Here is a 16,305-nt window from a genome sequence, read left to right on the forward strand (position 1 = left end):
AGCACAACGAAAAGCAACATTTATTCACGATAATTGGAATCCACAGTGGATCTCAAAGAGAGAGACAATCTACCAGGAGACAGAATCGAGGCGAGAGACAGCCGTGACAGTGAGAGGAGCAGATACATAGTACAAAGGAAGGGCCGACCGGAATAGCTGGCACGAAACGAAACGGCCCAGAAAACAGTGACTAGCAGCAGCTTCACCTGGCCGCCTTCAGGGAATCCTGGCGCAAAGGGAAGAGCTTAATGCTTACTTCCGCAGAAAGAAAGATTGGAAGACCCACATTAGTTGGCATGTACAAAGTCCATATCGGTGCCTTATTAAGCGGCTATGACGAGGACAACAAAAGTCAAAGACTTCACGGAGAACGCTCAAAGATAAACAAATCCTTAGGAACGAATTTCAAAATTGAAGACAGGGTTATAGCTAAGTATCCCTACTCTGCTAATAATTATCGCTCAGTTCCCTCTGCTGGCAAAATGCCTGCTAGGCGCGATGAGCGCCAAAAGAACGCCTCGAACGAGATGTCTATCTCTCCCGCACTTGACCTTGACACGCTCGCCCGTGGAACTATCTGTGCAGTTTAAGTGCACATAGTAGATCATGCACCTCTGATCTCCGATAGTCGGGCTAGATACAGAGTATCCCTAACTCTACATTCCAGCTATCGAAACAAACCCCTTTGATTCTTTCCCCTCCCCCCTCAAAACCCCTTCCCCACTAAATAAACTCGATACTGACATGAAGATGCCGACCACTTTTGCCTCCCTACTCGTGCTATCGACTCTGCGTCCAATTCCATAATGTATCTGACTGCCAATTTCCCCTTCTTCGAGCCCTTCGATTTCAAGGCCGCCACCAAATCTGCTTTACGGCCCGGGTGTGAGAATTCGGATCTGTGGCAACGACGAAGCAATCCAACGATTGGTCTCTCTAATGGGACTAAATTCAGTATCCAAGGGGTAGGAGTATTTAGTCTAGTGCAACCCATTTCAATGTACTGTGAGTATACACTCCCTATAGAATTGGGGCTTATAATTTAGCCAATAGTGGTTAGTGGGCTTTACAGCCAAACTTTGAAACAGGTTTATCTTCTCACCGGCTCTGGTCTCATAAAGAGAGCCCCCACATGCATGATTTTCCAAGGAACACGTCTTCCAGAGTCTTCTTCCTATCATTCCTGAAGAATGGAGTTTTATCCATAAGGAGAATTTAACGTTGCCTCTTACATTCCGTTTAAAAAGCATGGAAACCCCCACCAGTTTCGAATTTCAAATTCCTGACGTCGAACTCGGTCTTGTTCTCGCTCGGTCTCGGTCTCGGTCTCGGTCCGCTATATCCTAAGATCCATCACCTGTTGTTCGTGGCGTTGCTATGTTTCTTTGCAATCTAACCCTTCCGCCAGCTTTGTCTAGATCTGGAACCCCTAACGCCTAACATAAGACTTGACTTAACATTATGTCCCCACTGACGATGAAAGCGCCGCCCAAATTCCGGAAGAGAAAGGTACGAGAGTCTAGTCATTAGCTAGTCAAGATATGGCAAATCCCAAGCCCTAAAATATCAACAACACAAGGGGTTCAATCGCCATTATGTATAAATGTCTTTGTCCATTTGCTTTTGGAATCTAAAAATCTTGCTGTGTTAAAGCGCAAGAAACAATCTACCGAAACATTTTGCCAAAGGATCTACATCCTCCCACAATGAAGGTCACCGACATTACGTTGATTGGTGCGATGCTTGGTATAGCGCAGGCTAGCCCTGTTGCCACACTTGCAGATATCACCGACGGTATTTTTCCCCACAGAACTGATCAAGGAATGGACTTTAACAAATTTCAATTGATTAGTCAATATCCTCAACTATGCCTTAACGCTCGAGCACCTCGAGGCCACCTTTTATGAGGAGGGTCTCAACAACTACACCCGGGAAGATTTTGTGAAAGCAGGCTTCAAAGATCCGTTCTACGCCAACCTGCAGGAGGTCGCTTCGGACGAGAAGACGCACGTGGCTTTCCTCACGCAGGCTCTCAGTGGTGAGTATCAAATAAAAGATACAGTGATATTCGAAATCAGATTTACCTTGATACTCTCTCTGCTTATCTCACGGTGCCTCACGTTTCCCTATCGGGCCAAGATCAATTACGATGTAGCCTCAATGAGTCATGATAAATTGCCGTCAGTAGTCTGTACACGCTACCCCTCCGCCTGTAAGTACCGTATTGCTTCTTGGCCCGTCTCCGAAATCAGCCTATCCGCATGTGCTTACTCTATGAACGAGGCCTGATTAGCCGCATCCGCGCATCATACTGTATTGCATTTCATCATTTAATGAGTCATTGTTAGATACTGTAAATTACGGGGGGGTTCTCCTCAATTGACTCCATCTGTGCTACCTGAATACGCTAAGTCTGAATGATTCCCTTCTGCTCCCGTGCACTCTCAATGACAACCGCCGTAGAGTAGCGCAATAAAGATGATCAACGCCATTCAGCAATTGAGTATGAAAATAAATGAATAAAGTGATGCTTCACTATATAATCAATTTACTTCGGACAAAGCTGTTTTCGCCTTTATTTGGTAGGTTGATTCGCGGTTCACAACTCTACGCTATCTGAATTGAAACTTGTTCTTGAGTTCCGAGCCTCCCTTTCAGACTCACTTTCCAAGAAATTGTCGCGATTTTTTCTCCTTCTAAAAGTTCACGCGTTGGAATTCTTCATATAGCAATTGTTCGTGCTCTTTTGAAGGACATTCTTCACAAAATGGGGAGTGTGGTGCGCTTGGGAATTCGATAGAATAGATGAGCCAGTAATGATGATTCTAACTTGAAGAAGTCTCTGGCACTAGGCTTTGCTCAACAAATCTCAAAAGGTCTCATGTCTGACTAGTCTACTCTTTTGTGATTTCGGGAGTTCGAAGATTCCACGCAGGAGGAAACAAAGGAATTCAAGTCCATCTTGCCATTAGCATAGTTGCAAGTGTTTGGGGAGTATTTCGAAGGCTCTAGATGCAACCCTTTGTATTTCCTTCATGCTTTCTTTGAAAAGCAGGCCCGTTCACCCGCGATCATCAGCCCAGGTGTAACCAATGTCCTAAAATGGTTGCATCACGCTGGAGTCCGCCGCGACCCCACATTACAACCTGCGTATAGCATCAGAGTTGATTGGTTGCTAAGTGTTCCACCCCTTGACAGGACCAAATTGACCACTCAAATATTCAAGAAAAAATTGGATATAACCTAGGGGCTGCAAGATAGACCTCGGACGGGCGATCATAAAGATCAGATCAGGCAAAAGGCTAATCATTTTCTGCTGTTCTATTCGTGCGGAATACTAGTAGAAAATGCAACCAGGGCTTAATAGACCAGTTAAAAGTGGTCAAGTGGAATCTGCAGCCAATATTTGAAACAACCTCAGCCATTCATCTACTCACTGGCCTTGCTCTCATGCATAAGCCCCGGCGTAAATGATTGTCTAAGGGGCACCTTTTTCAATGCGCCTTCTTCTCATCATCCCCTGGAGAATGGACTTTTCGCGTAAGGACGATTCAATATTGCTTTTACATTCTGATTGAAAAAGCATGGAGGCCCACAAAAATGTCAAATGTCAAATTCCAAAGCGTCGGACTCGTTCTCGGTCTCGCTTAACCCCCAAAATACGATCTGTCGTTCGTGGTGTTGTTATTTTTCTCAGCGGCCTAACCCTTCCACCAGCTTTTTTCTAGGTCTGGGGCCAATCACAATATTTTAGCCCTAGAATATATCCCTACCGCGTATGAAAAAGCCCAAATTCCGAAAAAAGGACATAATGAGAAACTAGTTATTAGCTAGTAAAGAAATGGCAGGGTCCGAGCCCTTTACAACAATTAAACAACACGAGGAGCTCGATTCCCTCTGATATAAATGCTCTTGATCTCCGGCCTTGGACAACCTTGCTCTGCCAAGATCAACGAAGCAATCCACCTACTCAATTTGCCAAAGGCTCTACATCCTCACACAATGAAGGTCACAAACATTGTCCTGACCGGAGCGATACTTGCTACAGCCCAGGCTGGCCCTGTTACGACCCGCGCAGCTATCAACGACGGTATGGTTTCTTCACAGACTTAATAGCTGAATTGATTTAATAAATTTAAATCATTTAGCCGATATTCTCAACTATGCCTTGACGCTCGAGCACCTTGAGGCCACCTTTTATGAGGAGGGGCTAAAGAACTACACCCGGGAAGATTTCGTAAGGGCTGGATTCAAAGATCCATTCTACGAAAATCTGCAGGAAGTTGCTTTGGACGAGAAGACACACGTAGCCTTCCTCACAAAGGCTCTCACTAGTGAGTATCAAACGAAACATAATGTGCGACACCTACTGATTCATCCAAGCTGCCGGCGTTTCTCCCGTTAAGCGTTGCAGCTACTCGTTCCCCTCTTACGATGTGGAGTCATTCATCGCCCTTGCTAGCATCCTCGAGGGTACTATTCTCCCTGATAATTTGACGATATCTGCTAACGACGGTTACTAGGTGTCGGTGTGAGTGCCTATCTCGGTGCTGCCGCGTCTATTGCCAACAAGGACTACCTTACGGCCGCTGGTAGCATTCTGACCGTTGAGGCCCGCCACAGCGCTTACCTACGCGCCTCCATCAGTGAAGTTCCTTTCCCCCAGCCTTTCGACGACCCTCTCGACTTCGATGAGGTGTACACCCTTGCGTCGCCCTTCATTACCTCATGTCCTGCCAGCAATGGAAAGCTGCCTGTGAAGTCATTCCCTTCGCTGACATTGACCTCAGCCCAAACTGTCGTCAGTGGCTCCAAGGTTCACTTGGTGGCTGGCAGCGGCTTCGACGACTCCAACCCGAGCAATCTCTACGCTGCTTTCATTACTGTTACTGGACCTATCTGGGCTCCCCTCAAATTCAAGGGAGATAAGACGTTCACTGTGACTATCCCTAAGGGTATTGCGGGCCAGAGCTACGTTGTCATCACCAAGGGCAAGAAGCAGGTAACCGACGACAACATCATTGCTGGCCCCGCCATTATCGAGGTAGTTTAAATATACTTCTTGGGTTACTTCAATTTCGTGTACTTGCAAGACTGACGTTATTGTATTGATAGATCGGTACCAAGGAGGGCACCAAATGAGCCTGGCAAGCGCTTTTTATCTAGCAAAGGCAACATGGACTACAAATTCGTTTCGACATGTAGCAGCCCCATAGGTCATCTTTATCATACATTGGAGCTGATATAAAACAGGCTAGGAGTATTGCTGTTGTTTTCGATGCATGCTTGTTAATTATGCTCATTCTCGCCATTGTCACCAGGGGTGGAGTCTCTTTCGGATAGAAGTAATAGTCTTAATATCATTGGCTTTTCCGCGACCCTCTTCACCCGGGGCTCTCTTACTACGTTAGAAATTGGATATTTCATAGCTCAATATCTCAGAAATAAACCAGAAATGGAAACCTAAAAAGTTACAGAGGAAATCACCTAGGTAGATAAGTTGCCGGTTTCTTGAAGGCTCAAAGTGCGGTAACAACATGGAGTTGAGACCTGGTTATAAACAGCCCCTCAAGTAGCAGCGAAATTCCCGCAACTCCGATTAACCCATCCCACATAGATAGGTCCCTTTCCACGATTTGGAGATTTTCCTTCTCGAAATTGCGTAACTAGCTGGCCCTCACTAGACTTCCGCATAACCCAATTTGACCCAAGACCCAGACCCAACTCGGACCTGATACCGGTGTTGAATATTCCTGTTACAAACATAATAACTAATGGAGGCTGGAATCTTGTGCATACAGTTATACTAGTCTACCAGCCTAGTTGTAAATAACACATAACACAACACAATCAATTCCCTTAAATAATATGAACATCGAAGCATCACTTATCAATCAACAACTGGGGCCCCGGTAAGACCTAATTTGGGCCCAACTCGACCCAACTTCTGCATAATTTCAATAATAAAACTGCTCTGTTATCAAAATAACATACTGTTTTTTACATTGGTTCTGGTTCATACTTTGAATCGCTGTGCTTTTCTAGTATAATCCCTTTGAAAAGTTACGAAATTTGTCTGTAATATGACATGGTTGATCTTTCTTCATGCTGATTACCTATCTAGACGCCAAGTTTGATGTGAACAAGTGGTGTTTTTTGGTTTTACAAAAGTTTTCTTGAATGAAGTGTATATATCAACATCTACCTTATCATACACTGGTGTATCTTTGTAGATTTGACACGATCCTTACTGTGTAGAATTCTACTATTATTGCTTTCATTTCTTTATATTATATGTCGAGCGAAAGAAGTGGTCAAACACCACTAAGACCATTTTGGGGTAGGATGATCATCGTCCACCCAATTCCCCCAAGTATTCGTATAGTATTCAGGTTAAACTCGGAGTATGGTGTGGTAACACTCCAAAACTAGATGATTCTCATGAGTTCTCAACCACTCTCATCCTTTATTGATTAATCAATCATTTTATTCTATTAGACATCTTCAGTAATAGCCAGTACATCAATTCCTCATCGTGACAAATTGCTCTAATTGTAATAGGAGCGCGGCACTACTAGTGGGTCTACCATTCGGCAGTCCCCTCCCGCCTCCACTCATTCCTTCCTTCGCCGTTTCGATCGTTTTCAGCCTTTAGTGGGTCAACATCTATTTGCCCCATCTTGGTATACATAAATTATCTGACTGAGAGGAAGTCGACATGTTTTTTCCTCACTCTCGTTCACAATCTCCGACTCTTTCTCCGCTCCAGCCTTCCTTCACGTTATTCTCTGCTGGCTAAGAGGAGTGCAACTAGATGATCGGTCTTTGATTTGAGTAGTTTGTTCCTTTTGACATCTGTTCCGCATTTCCGCAATGGACTACATTCGACAGAATTATCTGTATACCTGCTCCATCGAGAGCCTCCCCTGGAAGTCTGAGAATCCCAACGTTAAGGGTGACACAAGGAAAAGCGTCAAGTGGATCGACGTGAGTTATTTAGTGAGAAGCAGCGACCAGTCACCGTTTTGCTGACTGTATGAATAGGAACTTTGAGGAATTGTGTATTGTGTCTTTTCTAGTTATCATGACCCATCTTGCTCGCGCATGGGGTTATGAACTTTTTGCTCCCTGTGATGATGAGGGTACTCTGCCCCATATTCTCCAGTAGCCTATCTTATGAACTCCCTGGCAAGGTCGACTTGGCGTTATAATTTTCGCTTTTCTTACCGGTTATGTTTGTGCTCTTAAACCCGTTAAGCAGTCCCGTAAAGGTGATTTACTTGGTTCCTTGACATCAGTGGCGAAGAGTGCTTTCCGCTGACTATCTTGCCTTATCTTCTCCGCCACTATTGCTCTTATAATTTCTTGGTTGATGGCCTAGTGTGGAGCTTTTATTGCTGCTAATCGGTCTGATTGCGGGTAGTGCCGCTATGTATCTCCCGATCTCGCTCCGACCTTCTGGGAAGAATTTTTATACCTGTTCAAGAACTTTTTGGGGGTTTGGACCACTGACTAGTTAGTTCTTACAAACTCTTATACGCGTAGCACCATGCTGCGTGGGGCAAGTCTCGTATATGGAGGGATGCGCACTACGCGAGCCAAAAGAGACTTATAGACTACAGGCGTCCCAATTACGATCTGCCAGGCTCCTTTTATGCAATAGCGCGCCCAATACAATGGATTTCATTTTTTTTTCAAATTCAGATGTCCTAAGCAGGATATGCAAAGTGGTGATTGAAAATTAGGTTTTACCCATCCCGATCAATACCAGTAACGCGACATTCATAACGGCGATAAGAATCCAGACAAGCACCGCTACGATGGATGTGACAATGTGATTTCGCATCTGGAATTGCTCCACGTCAACCTCACCATGACCTTCGCGGGTCTGCTCAACAGGGACAGCCATGTAGTGGCTAAAGCATGTAAACCAAATGAGGGGAGCAGAGACAAATGGCAGGATAATGCTAAGAACAACCTGACTCGCAGTCAGCGTCTTGTCCAGCCCTTCCTTACCAACAGCAGCGGCAATTATCATGCTGGGAATGATACTGATGGATCGAGTAATGAGTCTTCGCAGCCATGGTCTGATACTCCATTTAAGCATGCCCTCGCTGATCATCTGACCTGCCATGGTGCAAACTATGCCAGCTGAGATGCCCGACAGTAGGAGAGCCAAGGCAAAAACCAAACCGGCAGCTGGCGCGATGGACGAAGAAAGGAGTTTGTGGATAACAAAGAGATCGGCATTGGCGCCGCCGGGAACATCATAGAGGGAGGCACCCGCGACAATGAGGATGGCGCTGTTGACGAACAGCGCGAATGTAAAGAGCGACAGTGTTAGCTCAATAATTGAGTATTTCATGCAGCCACGGATCGCGTGGATGGTAGGGCGATACTCTACTTCACCGGCATTGTTACCCAGAGGCACGTTAGACTGGACATAGCCTGCTGTGACGTCAAACTCTTTCAGTCGAGACTGAACCACTCCACTGCCGAGGAAGAGAGAATGGGGCATAACTGTGGCACCGAGAATACCACAGCTTTGGTAAAGACTATAGGTCCAGGTTAGTATAATTCATTTGTGATAAATTCGGGAATTTCATCTCACCCTTCAGACTGGACAATAGCAGAAGATGGGAGATAGCCCCGAAAGACCTCTCCGATAGATTGATCCTTGATAAGCGAGAGCTGAATGCAGAATAATATGACAACACCCAGCACAAGAGCCATCACGAAGAATTCGAACGAGCGTAACCCCCGCATTGATCCATTGGGTCGCCAGAAGATGAGCAGGAAGAAGACATCCACCAGGGTGATAGCGCATCCCGCTACCAAGGGAATGTTCAAAAGCAAATTTAGTGCGATTGCTGAGCCAATTACCTATTTCAGTTATCAGCAAATAATATGCAATGCGTGCATTTACAAATACGCACCTCCGCAATATCAGTTGCAACAATAGCAGCCTCTGCGAATACATAGAGTATGTATACAATCCAGCGTGGGAGGTGCTCGCGGCAATTCTCAGCCAGGTTGAGACCAGTGACGGTGCCCAGCTTGATACACAGGGACTGCAGAAGGATTGCAAAGAGATTGGATAGAAGAACGATGAACAGCAAGGCGTACTTGAACTGTGCTCCGGCCGCAACGTCGGTGGCGTAGTTCCCCGGGTCGATATAGGCGACCGCGATGAGAAATCCGGGCCCGACAAAGCGAGCAAACTTAGCCAGGCTGCGCGCACAGGGTAAGGTCGACGACGACAGGAATAACCTAAAAGGACGGCAAAGTGATCCGTTGCTTTTCGAGGGCTGCTCACTCCCTGGGGACGTAGCAATCACTCCACCGTCCAGGGTCTTCTCGCTTGCAGGATTCTGGTCCTCCAAGCTGTGCAGTCGAGGGTCGATGCGTATTGTGTCAGCTCCCACGGTACTTTTAGTATTTGTAGTGTGCTTGTCGTGCACGCACGAGTTGGTGATGCTGTTAGAGGCATTGCATGTGGTGGTGTCCGGGCTGTAATGTGGCGGATTCTTATTCCAGCCCAGGTGCTCGAAAGTGTCGTCGGTCGGCGACGGGCAATTCATGGTGTGTTTGTGCGGTCTGACTGCAGGGCTGGGAGGGGGTTCAACAATATTCTTGCGGTCGGTTGCCAATGGGCATCATCTGTCGGAATGAGATTCGAATTGCAGGAGGCGTCTGAAATCTCGTGAACGCGGAGTTGCAACGGCGGCGATCCAGAGTCAATGGTCTTAAAAGAGGCGGGCCTAGCCCAGCTTCCTAAACTCTCACCACATATACTGCAAATTGAAGAAAATGCAAGATTGCGGTGCTGCCTGCGCAAGTCCTAACTCATATGCCCTCATAAGCGATTTGGAGAGTATTTATTATCGTTCGCGCTGTCGCCCTATTGCGGAGTGTGCGTTGCAAACGGAAATTGGCAAGGGAGAAAATGGTCGAAGGATTAATTGCTAGAAATATACATCCTGCATTAATCCCCGGTTCAGATGAGGGTTAGACACAGTACATCAGAAAATATCGCATCAGGAGATCCTTGAGATCCTTGAAGGTTTATTGGGCATTCGTGCGCATACATGATGGTTCCCAACAGGGCTATCCCGGCATGCGCGGCACCAAGAGGGGCATTGATGAGAGACGTAGGGCACGATGGCTGCGAAAAAAATAGTCATTTTTCAATGAAGGTTACAATAGATCAGCTTGCTCTAGTCTCATAATCGCCGTCCAAGCCCTCCATTTTCGCGTCTATCTCCGCTAATCATTTTTCGACATGTCAATTTTCCCCCATTATAATAAAGTGCCTCTTACTAAAAAAAAAAAGAACGAATGCGAATGGCTATTGTAGCTCAGAAAAGTAACCAAGAAATACTTATTTCCACATCAGAGGCTGCAGCAGTATTTAGAGTATCTAAATTACCCCTCTTGATCGGCTTGAAGGAATCAACCATCGGTCGGAAACACCCACCAACGGTGATAAGTTAACGGTTGTTGAAGAAAAAAAGACCTTTTACAATAACCACTAGAAACTGGTAAGCAAGGCTTTCCAATTCAAACACACTTTTTTTTTCTACTTGGAATGGTATGTGCTCCTTATGTCTGAAGTATAATTTCAATTCTCCACAACGAGGCTCGTCATATATATCATGGGCCGTTAGAAAAACAGCAGCTCGCTGAGCTCGCTGGACAGCTGAAATTCTGGCCGATTTAGCACTTTGTAAGTAATGTGGTGAGCAAAATAATTCGTAACGACAGTTGGATTATTTCTGAGATTAGATTACTTGTTGCTTGCAATCCACACAGCTCGTCGCTTGTATCGCAATTTTCACAAATTGAAGAGAACAAGTCAACAAACCAGCCATGATACTTAATCTTTGTGCCTGAAGCCCCTAAAAATGTAATTACTTTGGGTGGCGTTGTCTTGAACTTGAATTGGATTTTCTAGGCCTACTAGAGGCAGAAATCTTCCGAATTGACCCTGTGTCGACCAACAGGAGAAGGCCATGATCCGGTGAATTATTCGGATCTAACATCACGTATGATTATGACTTTTGTTACTATGCTTTTAGAAGATATACAATGGCGCGTCATTAGGACCTTTGTAGGCAGCCTCTATCGGGCTAGCATCGATGAAACCCTCCTTGGGGGAAAGAGTGAAACCAGTTCTGGGCTCCGACGATGACACATTGATAAATTTCCCAGGATGTCTACCGGCACAATAAAAACAAGGAAATGATTTGATTACGCTAACAGTAGCCCGCATATCCCTCTGGCCTCAGAACCGCACATAAACATTAATCCTGGGGCGGACGTAAATATCCCAGGAAGAGGGCCAATCGGATATTGTACCGCCAAGCGATAGCGAGAGCGAGAGCGACCGAAGGCGTCGGGGATACTAGAACTGGTATCGATCAACACTTGAAGTCACGGCCAATAGCACAGACTCAATAGTTCAGGGTTGGGGTTCGCGAGGGGCATTTCATTCATCGTAGGTTTATATGGTCAGTGCCACTCAAAATGAGAAAGGTCGCACAGCAACGCCTAAAGCCGGGTTCTTGATAACAAGCTCAAGGGCTCGAACACAGCCTTTAAAAGACGGGCACAATCAATGTCTTCAATTAATTAATTTCGATCGATCGATTGATCAACCTAGAGGGTACCGCCAAGAAAGAAAGATCACAATATTCCATTTGGGTGAGACAATTAGAAGGAGGTTCGCTCTCGCTCATTCTCGGTTCTGTGTATACATGATCTTATTGGCTCCAAATTTAAATGGACCTAATAATTGACTCCATACTATCTTACAAGAAATATTGTAATCTTTCAAGCCAAATGTCAATCGTATTTATCGCACCAATTAAATTCAGACCTAGGATATAGTGCCTGAGTAAAGCTGATCCAGGTCTTACTTTGAAATACCGGAGATTATCCTGACGTTTACACGGACCTTTATTCTGGACTTGAATTAAGATCGACAATAAATTCAGGTTGAGCGCATGTGTGATTTGGAAAACTATATGCTCCGCATGGAGAATCGAGAAAGGGGTAAACAATGGAGGTGCAGTTGAAAGGTTATGAGCCGGACTGTTGTCTTGCACCTCTACACCTGTGGCTCTACCTTGCTTTGAAATTATAAAAGGGCTTTTTGATCCTTCCCATGTAATGATCATCCCTTTTTGACAATTTCTCTCACTCAAGTCACTCGTTATAATGAAGTTCTCTTCTGTGGCACTCGCTGGTGCAGCCATGGGCCTTGCCCACTCCACTCCTCTCACTGAGCGCGCAGACATCACTGATGCCGATATCCTGAACTACGCCCTGACCCTAGAGCATCTCGAAGCTGCCTTCTATCAAGAAGGTCTCAAGAACTACACCCATGCCGAATTCCAGAAATCTGGTATGCAGGATCCTTTCTATGCCAACCTGAAGGAGACCGCCAGCGACGAGGAGCAGCATGTCCAGTTCCTGACCAAGGCTCTGAAGGCCGCCGGCGCAAAACCCGTCGAAGCCTGCACCTATTCCTTCCCTGCCACAAACGTCAAAACATTCCTTGCGCTCGGTAATATCTTAGAGGGTGTCGGAGTCAGCGCCTATCTTGGAGCCGCTGCTAGCATTATGGACAAGACGTATCTCACTGCCGCTGGCAGTATCCTGACCACCGAGGCCCGTCACAGTGCCTATCTGCGTGCTGCTCTTGGTGAGGCTCCCGCTGCTCAGGCCTTCGACAACCCGCTCGACTTTAATGAGGTTTATACCCTTGCTTCTATGTTTATTGCATCTTGCCCTGAGAGCAATGGCAAGCTTCCCGTCAAGGCCTTCCCCTCATTGACCATGCCTTCTATGGCCCCTGCCACAACTGGCTCTAAGGTTGAGCTGATGGCCGCTAGTGGCATATCTACGAACACTAAGGATGTTTACGCCGCTTTTATCACCGTCACTGGCCCTGTCTGGGCTTCTCTTGAGTCAACTGGCGATGGAAAGTTCGAAGTCACCATCCCAGAGGGTGTTGCTGGTCAGAGCTATGTGGTTCTGACCAAGGGTAACAAGCAAGCTTCGGATGATAACATTCTCGCTGGCCCTGCTATTGTTGAGGTAAAAAGAAAAAAAAATCTCAACACCGCATTGGAAAATTATTTACTAACTTTTATCTAGGTTGGGGAGCCTAATGGACCTATGGGAGTGGGTTCGCAGTGCAGTGGCCGCGGTTCTTCCTCTATGTCGTCCATGTCAGCCTGGTCGTCTATGGCCATGCCGATGCCCACAGCGTCTATGAGCATGGCCTCGGGGTCTATGCCCTCTATGTCCGCATCCGCCTCTGCCTCCTCTACTCCCGTCTTTAATGGGGCAAGTGGGAAAAACATTAGCGGCTTTGCTGGGATTTTCGGGTTCCTGGCTGCTGTTGCTGCCTTTTTGCAGTAAGGTAACATGATCGATCTCGAATTGCTGGCATACCTTCAATGTACAGAACGGATGTGTTTAACCCATTACTATTCTGAATCGCCTCCTCAGGCTCTTTAGTAACATATTGAAAATGAAAATGCAGCTGAGAAGCAGCCCTAATTGACATTAAATTGACATTAGAGAAGACTATGACCTCTAGCCTTCCTAGGGCACCTCAATCAGACCCCAAATGGCAACTTTCCTATAAAAGGCCCCATATTTATGTACATAGGGACCCTATCAGGAATAACCTCTTAAGGACAAACCACGCATCATTTTGCATTGACATTATTTTGGAATCTGAAATTTTAGGTCCATTTTACTGATGACCCCACATATTCAACAGTGACAAGGAAAGTATAGTTTGGCCGTAACAGGCCAGCCGCCACTAAGGTCTTGAATGGAAACGCATTAGACTAGCGCCAGATAGGGCCCAAGTGACCCCGTCAAATTAGGATGGTGGAGGGGACTGCTGAAGGTGGAGGTAGCAGAGACAATGAAACAGGAAAGTCAGTATAGAACTGGTGATTGGGCTTGTACAAAGCTGACGCGTTCGTCGTAAAATGCACCCTAAAATTCTCCGATGTCCATCTCCCAAGCACCTGGATCTGGTCGTCGAGGATCCCACTATCGTGCATAGGTCGGTCTGCACCTTTCCGAAAATTGTAGCCTGAGTAGCCGTCCGTCTGTAAATCAATTGCTCTCGACTTAGTAGACAAATTAGCAAGAAAATCATTGCGACTGAATGGTCCTCTTTGGAAGGAGAACAATGGAGCTTCGGTTCCTCTGGGATCGAGAAGTAGCAGCTTCTGAAGCACGTTAATTTGGCATGGAATATTCTGTCTCCTGTTTTTGCAAGGACAATCTGTCTTCTTTCGTGATGGCGGTCCGTCTTGCTGGGCTTGAGTATGAGTTGGGCGTGGTCTAACGAGGACAAGAATCTAACGTCGGAGCGCTAAGCTTTGTGACAGAGAAGATAGAACGCATGCCGAAACCTTCTGTCTTGCAAGTATATTCTCGAAGGCGGGGAACCAGCAACAGCTACTCGGCAGGTGGTTGCAAACTTCAGGTCGTCTAAAAATTATGACGTCATTTCCCAGGGCTGTAACGGGAGTTTGGATAGGCCTTCGGGATAGTTTCGTAATGGTGTCAGGCGAAATCGGATTTCTGACCCGAATTGTTGTGATGGATTTGAGTTCTCTCGCGTCGTCTATGAGACGTTGGGAGTGCTTGTTATCAAAGGGCTTATCCTCAAGGAAGTTGTGGATATGGTAGGCTGATAGAACGGCGAGGCTAGCAAGTGTAGCACGGCCTTTTCGTTGGAATCGCCGAGGAGTCACGAATTTAGCCACGAGGTTAGCGAGTTTCCTGGAGCTGGCCAAATGGATAAGGTTTGTGGGCACAGTGCCTTCTTAATTGCGGTAAAAGGAACGTGTGTTAGCGCTAAGTAAGTTCCAAGGCAGTTTCAGGTGGCCTAAATTAAGCTGCGGATTCTTACTGCTAAATAGTGGCCATGTCGTGCCGCGTGGTGCAAGGGAGTATCGCGCTGCTGATACTGGGTATTGATATTGGCTCCGTCCTTCAGAAGGAGCAAAGTCTTGTTGCTAAGACCAAGCGCCGCGGCCAAGGCGATTGGTGTTAATTGGTCTCTCTCTCATCCTTCGACGTGCAATTTACGGCTAGAAAGAAGTATTGAGGGGATTTCAATAGTTCCATGCTCAATAGCGTTAGAAAGGCAAGGTAGTCCTAGCATTGCCAAGCGCATTGATAGCAATTTGAGGGTGGCAGAGCAGTCGTCAAAGATCTACCCGGCTATGCGGAATAGCCCACAGCACGGCCGAGCTGTTTTAACAGTCAATGCTAAAGTCTTCAAGCGAGCGAGAAAAAGATGGGAGACAGTCGGTGGCTTGCACAGGCTAGCGAGAGGATGCTATTTGGCTTTTCGAAATGGCCACTGATTTGGTTCAGGAATTGCGGAGGCAGAGCGGCGAATTCCATTCTTTTGCTCTTTATTTCTGGGCCTCTCTGCCAGGGGCACCAAAGGAGATACTATCTGAAAAGTTCGGGATAGACTGTCAGTTCTTGGAGATGGACAGGGAAGAAAAGTTAGCGGTAGTATCTTGTAGGCCACCTTCTCTGGTCACCCATGTACAGTATAAATAAATAGACTGTGATGTTGCTGAGGCTAATTTTTGGCTTTCTTGAAGCATTCGTCATAGAATTCTGATTAGAGCAGTTCAGAGCGAGACGAGACCAGAATTCTGCTGTTGCTTTCACATATCTGTACAAATGAAGAACGAATGGCCCGATGAGAAGCTGCACTTCGATAGCGCTCATTCAAACAACAGCGCAATTGCGATAATGGTATATTTAAGGTCTCGAGAGCCAGTCACAAGCTCTCGGAAATAAGATTACGGGCCCTAAGAGAATTTTAGTGACGGCTGGGATGGGCTGCAACAGATGCCGAGGAATTTATTTCATATTTGTCCCAAGATTTTCATATGAATACCTATGGCATACATATTTCCTACCCTATAGAGTCTCCTGTTCTCACTAAAGTAGCCCATGTTCTTTCTCCACAGATCTATCTACGTTTAATTGCGAAGGTGCTGAAGATTTTCTTCACCCGACCCGGAAACGTGCTGTTTTCTTTTTTTTATCTTTCCGGGTGGGGATTGTGAATTCTTGGTCCCTCTTTCGGTAAATGAATATCCAGCGGAGTTTCATCTCAAGTACGTTAAGAACTCAGGTGGCTAAATTGGTCCCTATTGCCGGTTCGCTCAATGATTGCTCCACGCTAAAACTTAAGCTGGGCCGGTCAACTATATATTGGTCAAGCCAAACTTAATAAGGGCT

The 16,305-nt window shown here is 46.2% G+C and overlaps 4 protein-coding genes across 4 annotated transcripts; 3 read left to right on the forward strand and 1 right to left on the reverse strand.

Moving 5' to 3' along the window:
• Nucleotides 1–1,706: 1,706 nt before the first annotated feature.
• Nucleotides 1,707–2,089, forward strand: N7481_006900 (ferritin-like domain-containing protein; the record flags this gene model as incomplete). The annotated part of the gene is made up of 3 exons (XM_057266119.1): nt 1,707–1,794; nt 1,853–2,038; nt 2,079–2,089. The coding sequence occupies 3 exons, from the start codon at nt 1,707–1,709 to the stop codon at nt 2,087–2,089; spliced, it is 285 nt and encodes a 94-aa protein (XP_057120320.1).
• Nucleotides 2,090–4,002: 1,913 nt separating this feature from the next.
• N7481_006901 (ferritin-like domain-containing protein) lies at nt 4,003–5,142 on the forward strand (the record flags this gene model as incomplete). Its single annotated transcript, XM_057266120.1, has 5 exons — nt 4,003–4,090; nt 4,149–4,334; nt 4,384–4,473; nt 4,524–5,044; nt 5,116–5,142. 5 exons carry the CDS (start codon nt 4,003–4,005, stop codon nt 5,140–5,142), a joined length of 912 nt encoding a protein of 303 aa, XP_057120321.1.
• A 2,599-nt stretch (nt 5,143–7,741) lies between these two features.
• On the reverse strand, nt 7,742–9,581 carry N7481_006902 (NRAMP family metal ion transporter; the record flags this gene model as incomplete). The annotated part of the gene is made up of 3 exons (XM_057266121.1): nt 7,742–8,555; nt 8,612–8,883; nt 8,937–9,581. 3 exons carry the CDS (start codon nt 9,579–9,581, stop codon nt 7,742–7,744), a joined length of 1,731 nt encoding a protein of 576 aa, XP_057120322.1.
• A 2,674-nt stretch (nt 9,582–12,255) lies between these two features.
• On the forward strand, nt 12,256–13,428 carry N7481_006903 (ferritin-like domain-containing protein; the record flags this gene model as incomplete). Its single annotated transcript, XM_057266122.1, has 2 exons — nt 12,256–13,095; nt 13,162–13,428. 2 exons carry the CDS (start codon nt 12,256–12,258, stop codon nt 13,426–13,428), a joined length of 1,107 nt encoding a protein of 368 aa, XP_057120323.1.
• Between the last annotated feature and the right edge of the window lie 2,877 nt (nt 13,429–16,305).

Source organism: Penicillium waksmanii, assembly GCF_028829765.1.
Source record: "Penicillium waksmanii strain IBT 27052 chromosome Unknown utg000007l:1.0-4314555.0:1.0-4317578.0, whole genome shotgun sequence".
Lineage (NCBI taxonomy): Eukaryota > Fungi > Ascomycota > Eurotiomycetes > Eurotiales > Aspergillaceae > Penicillium > Penicillium waksmanii.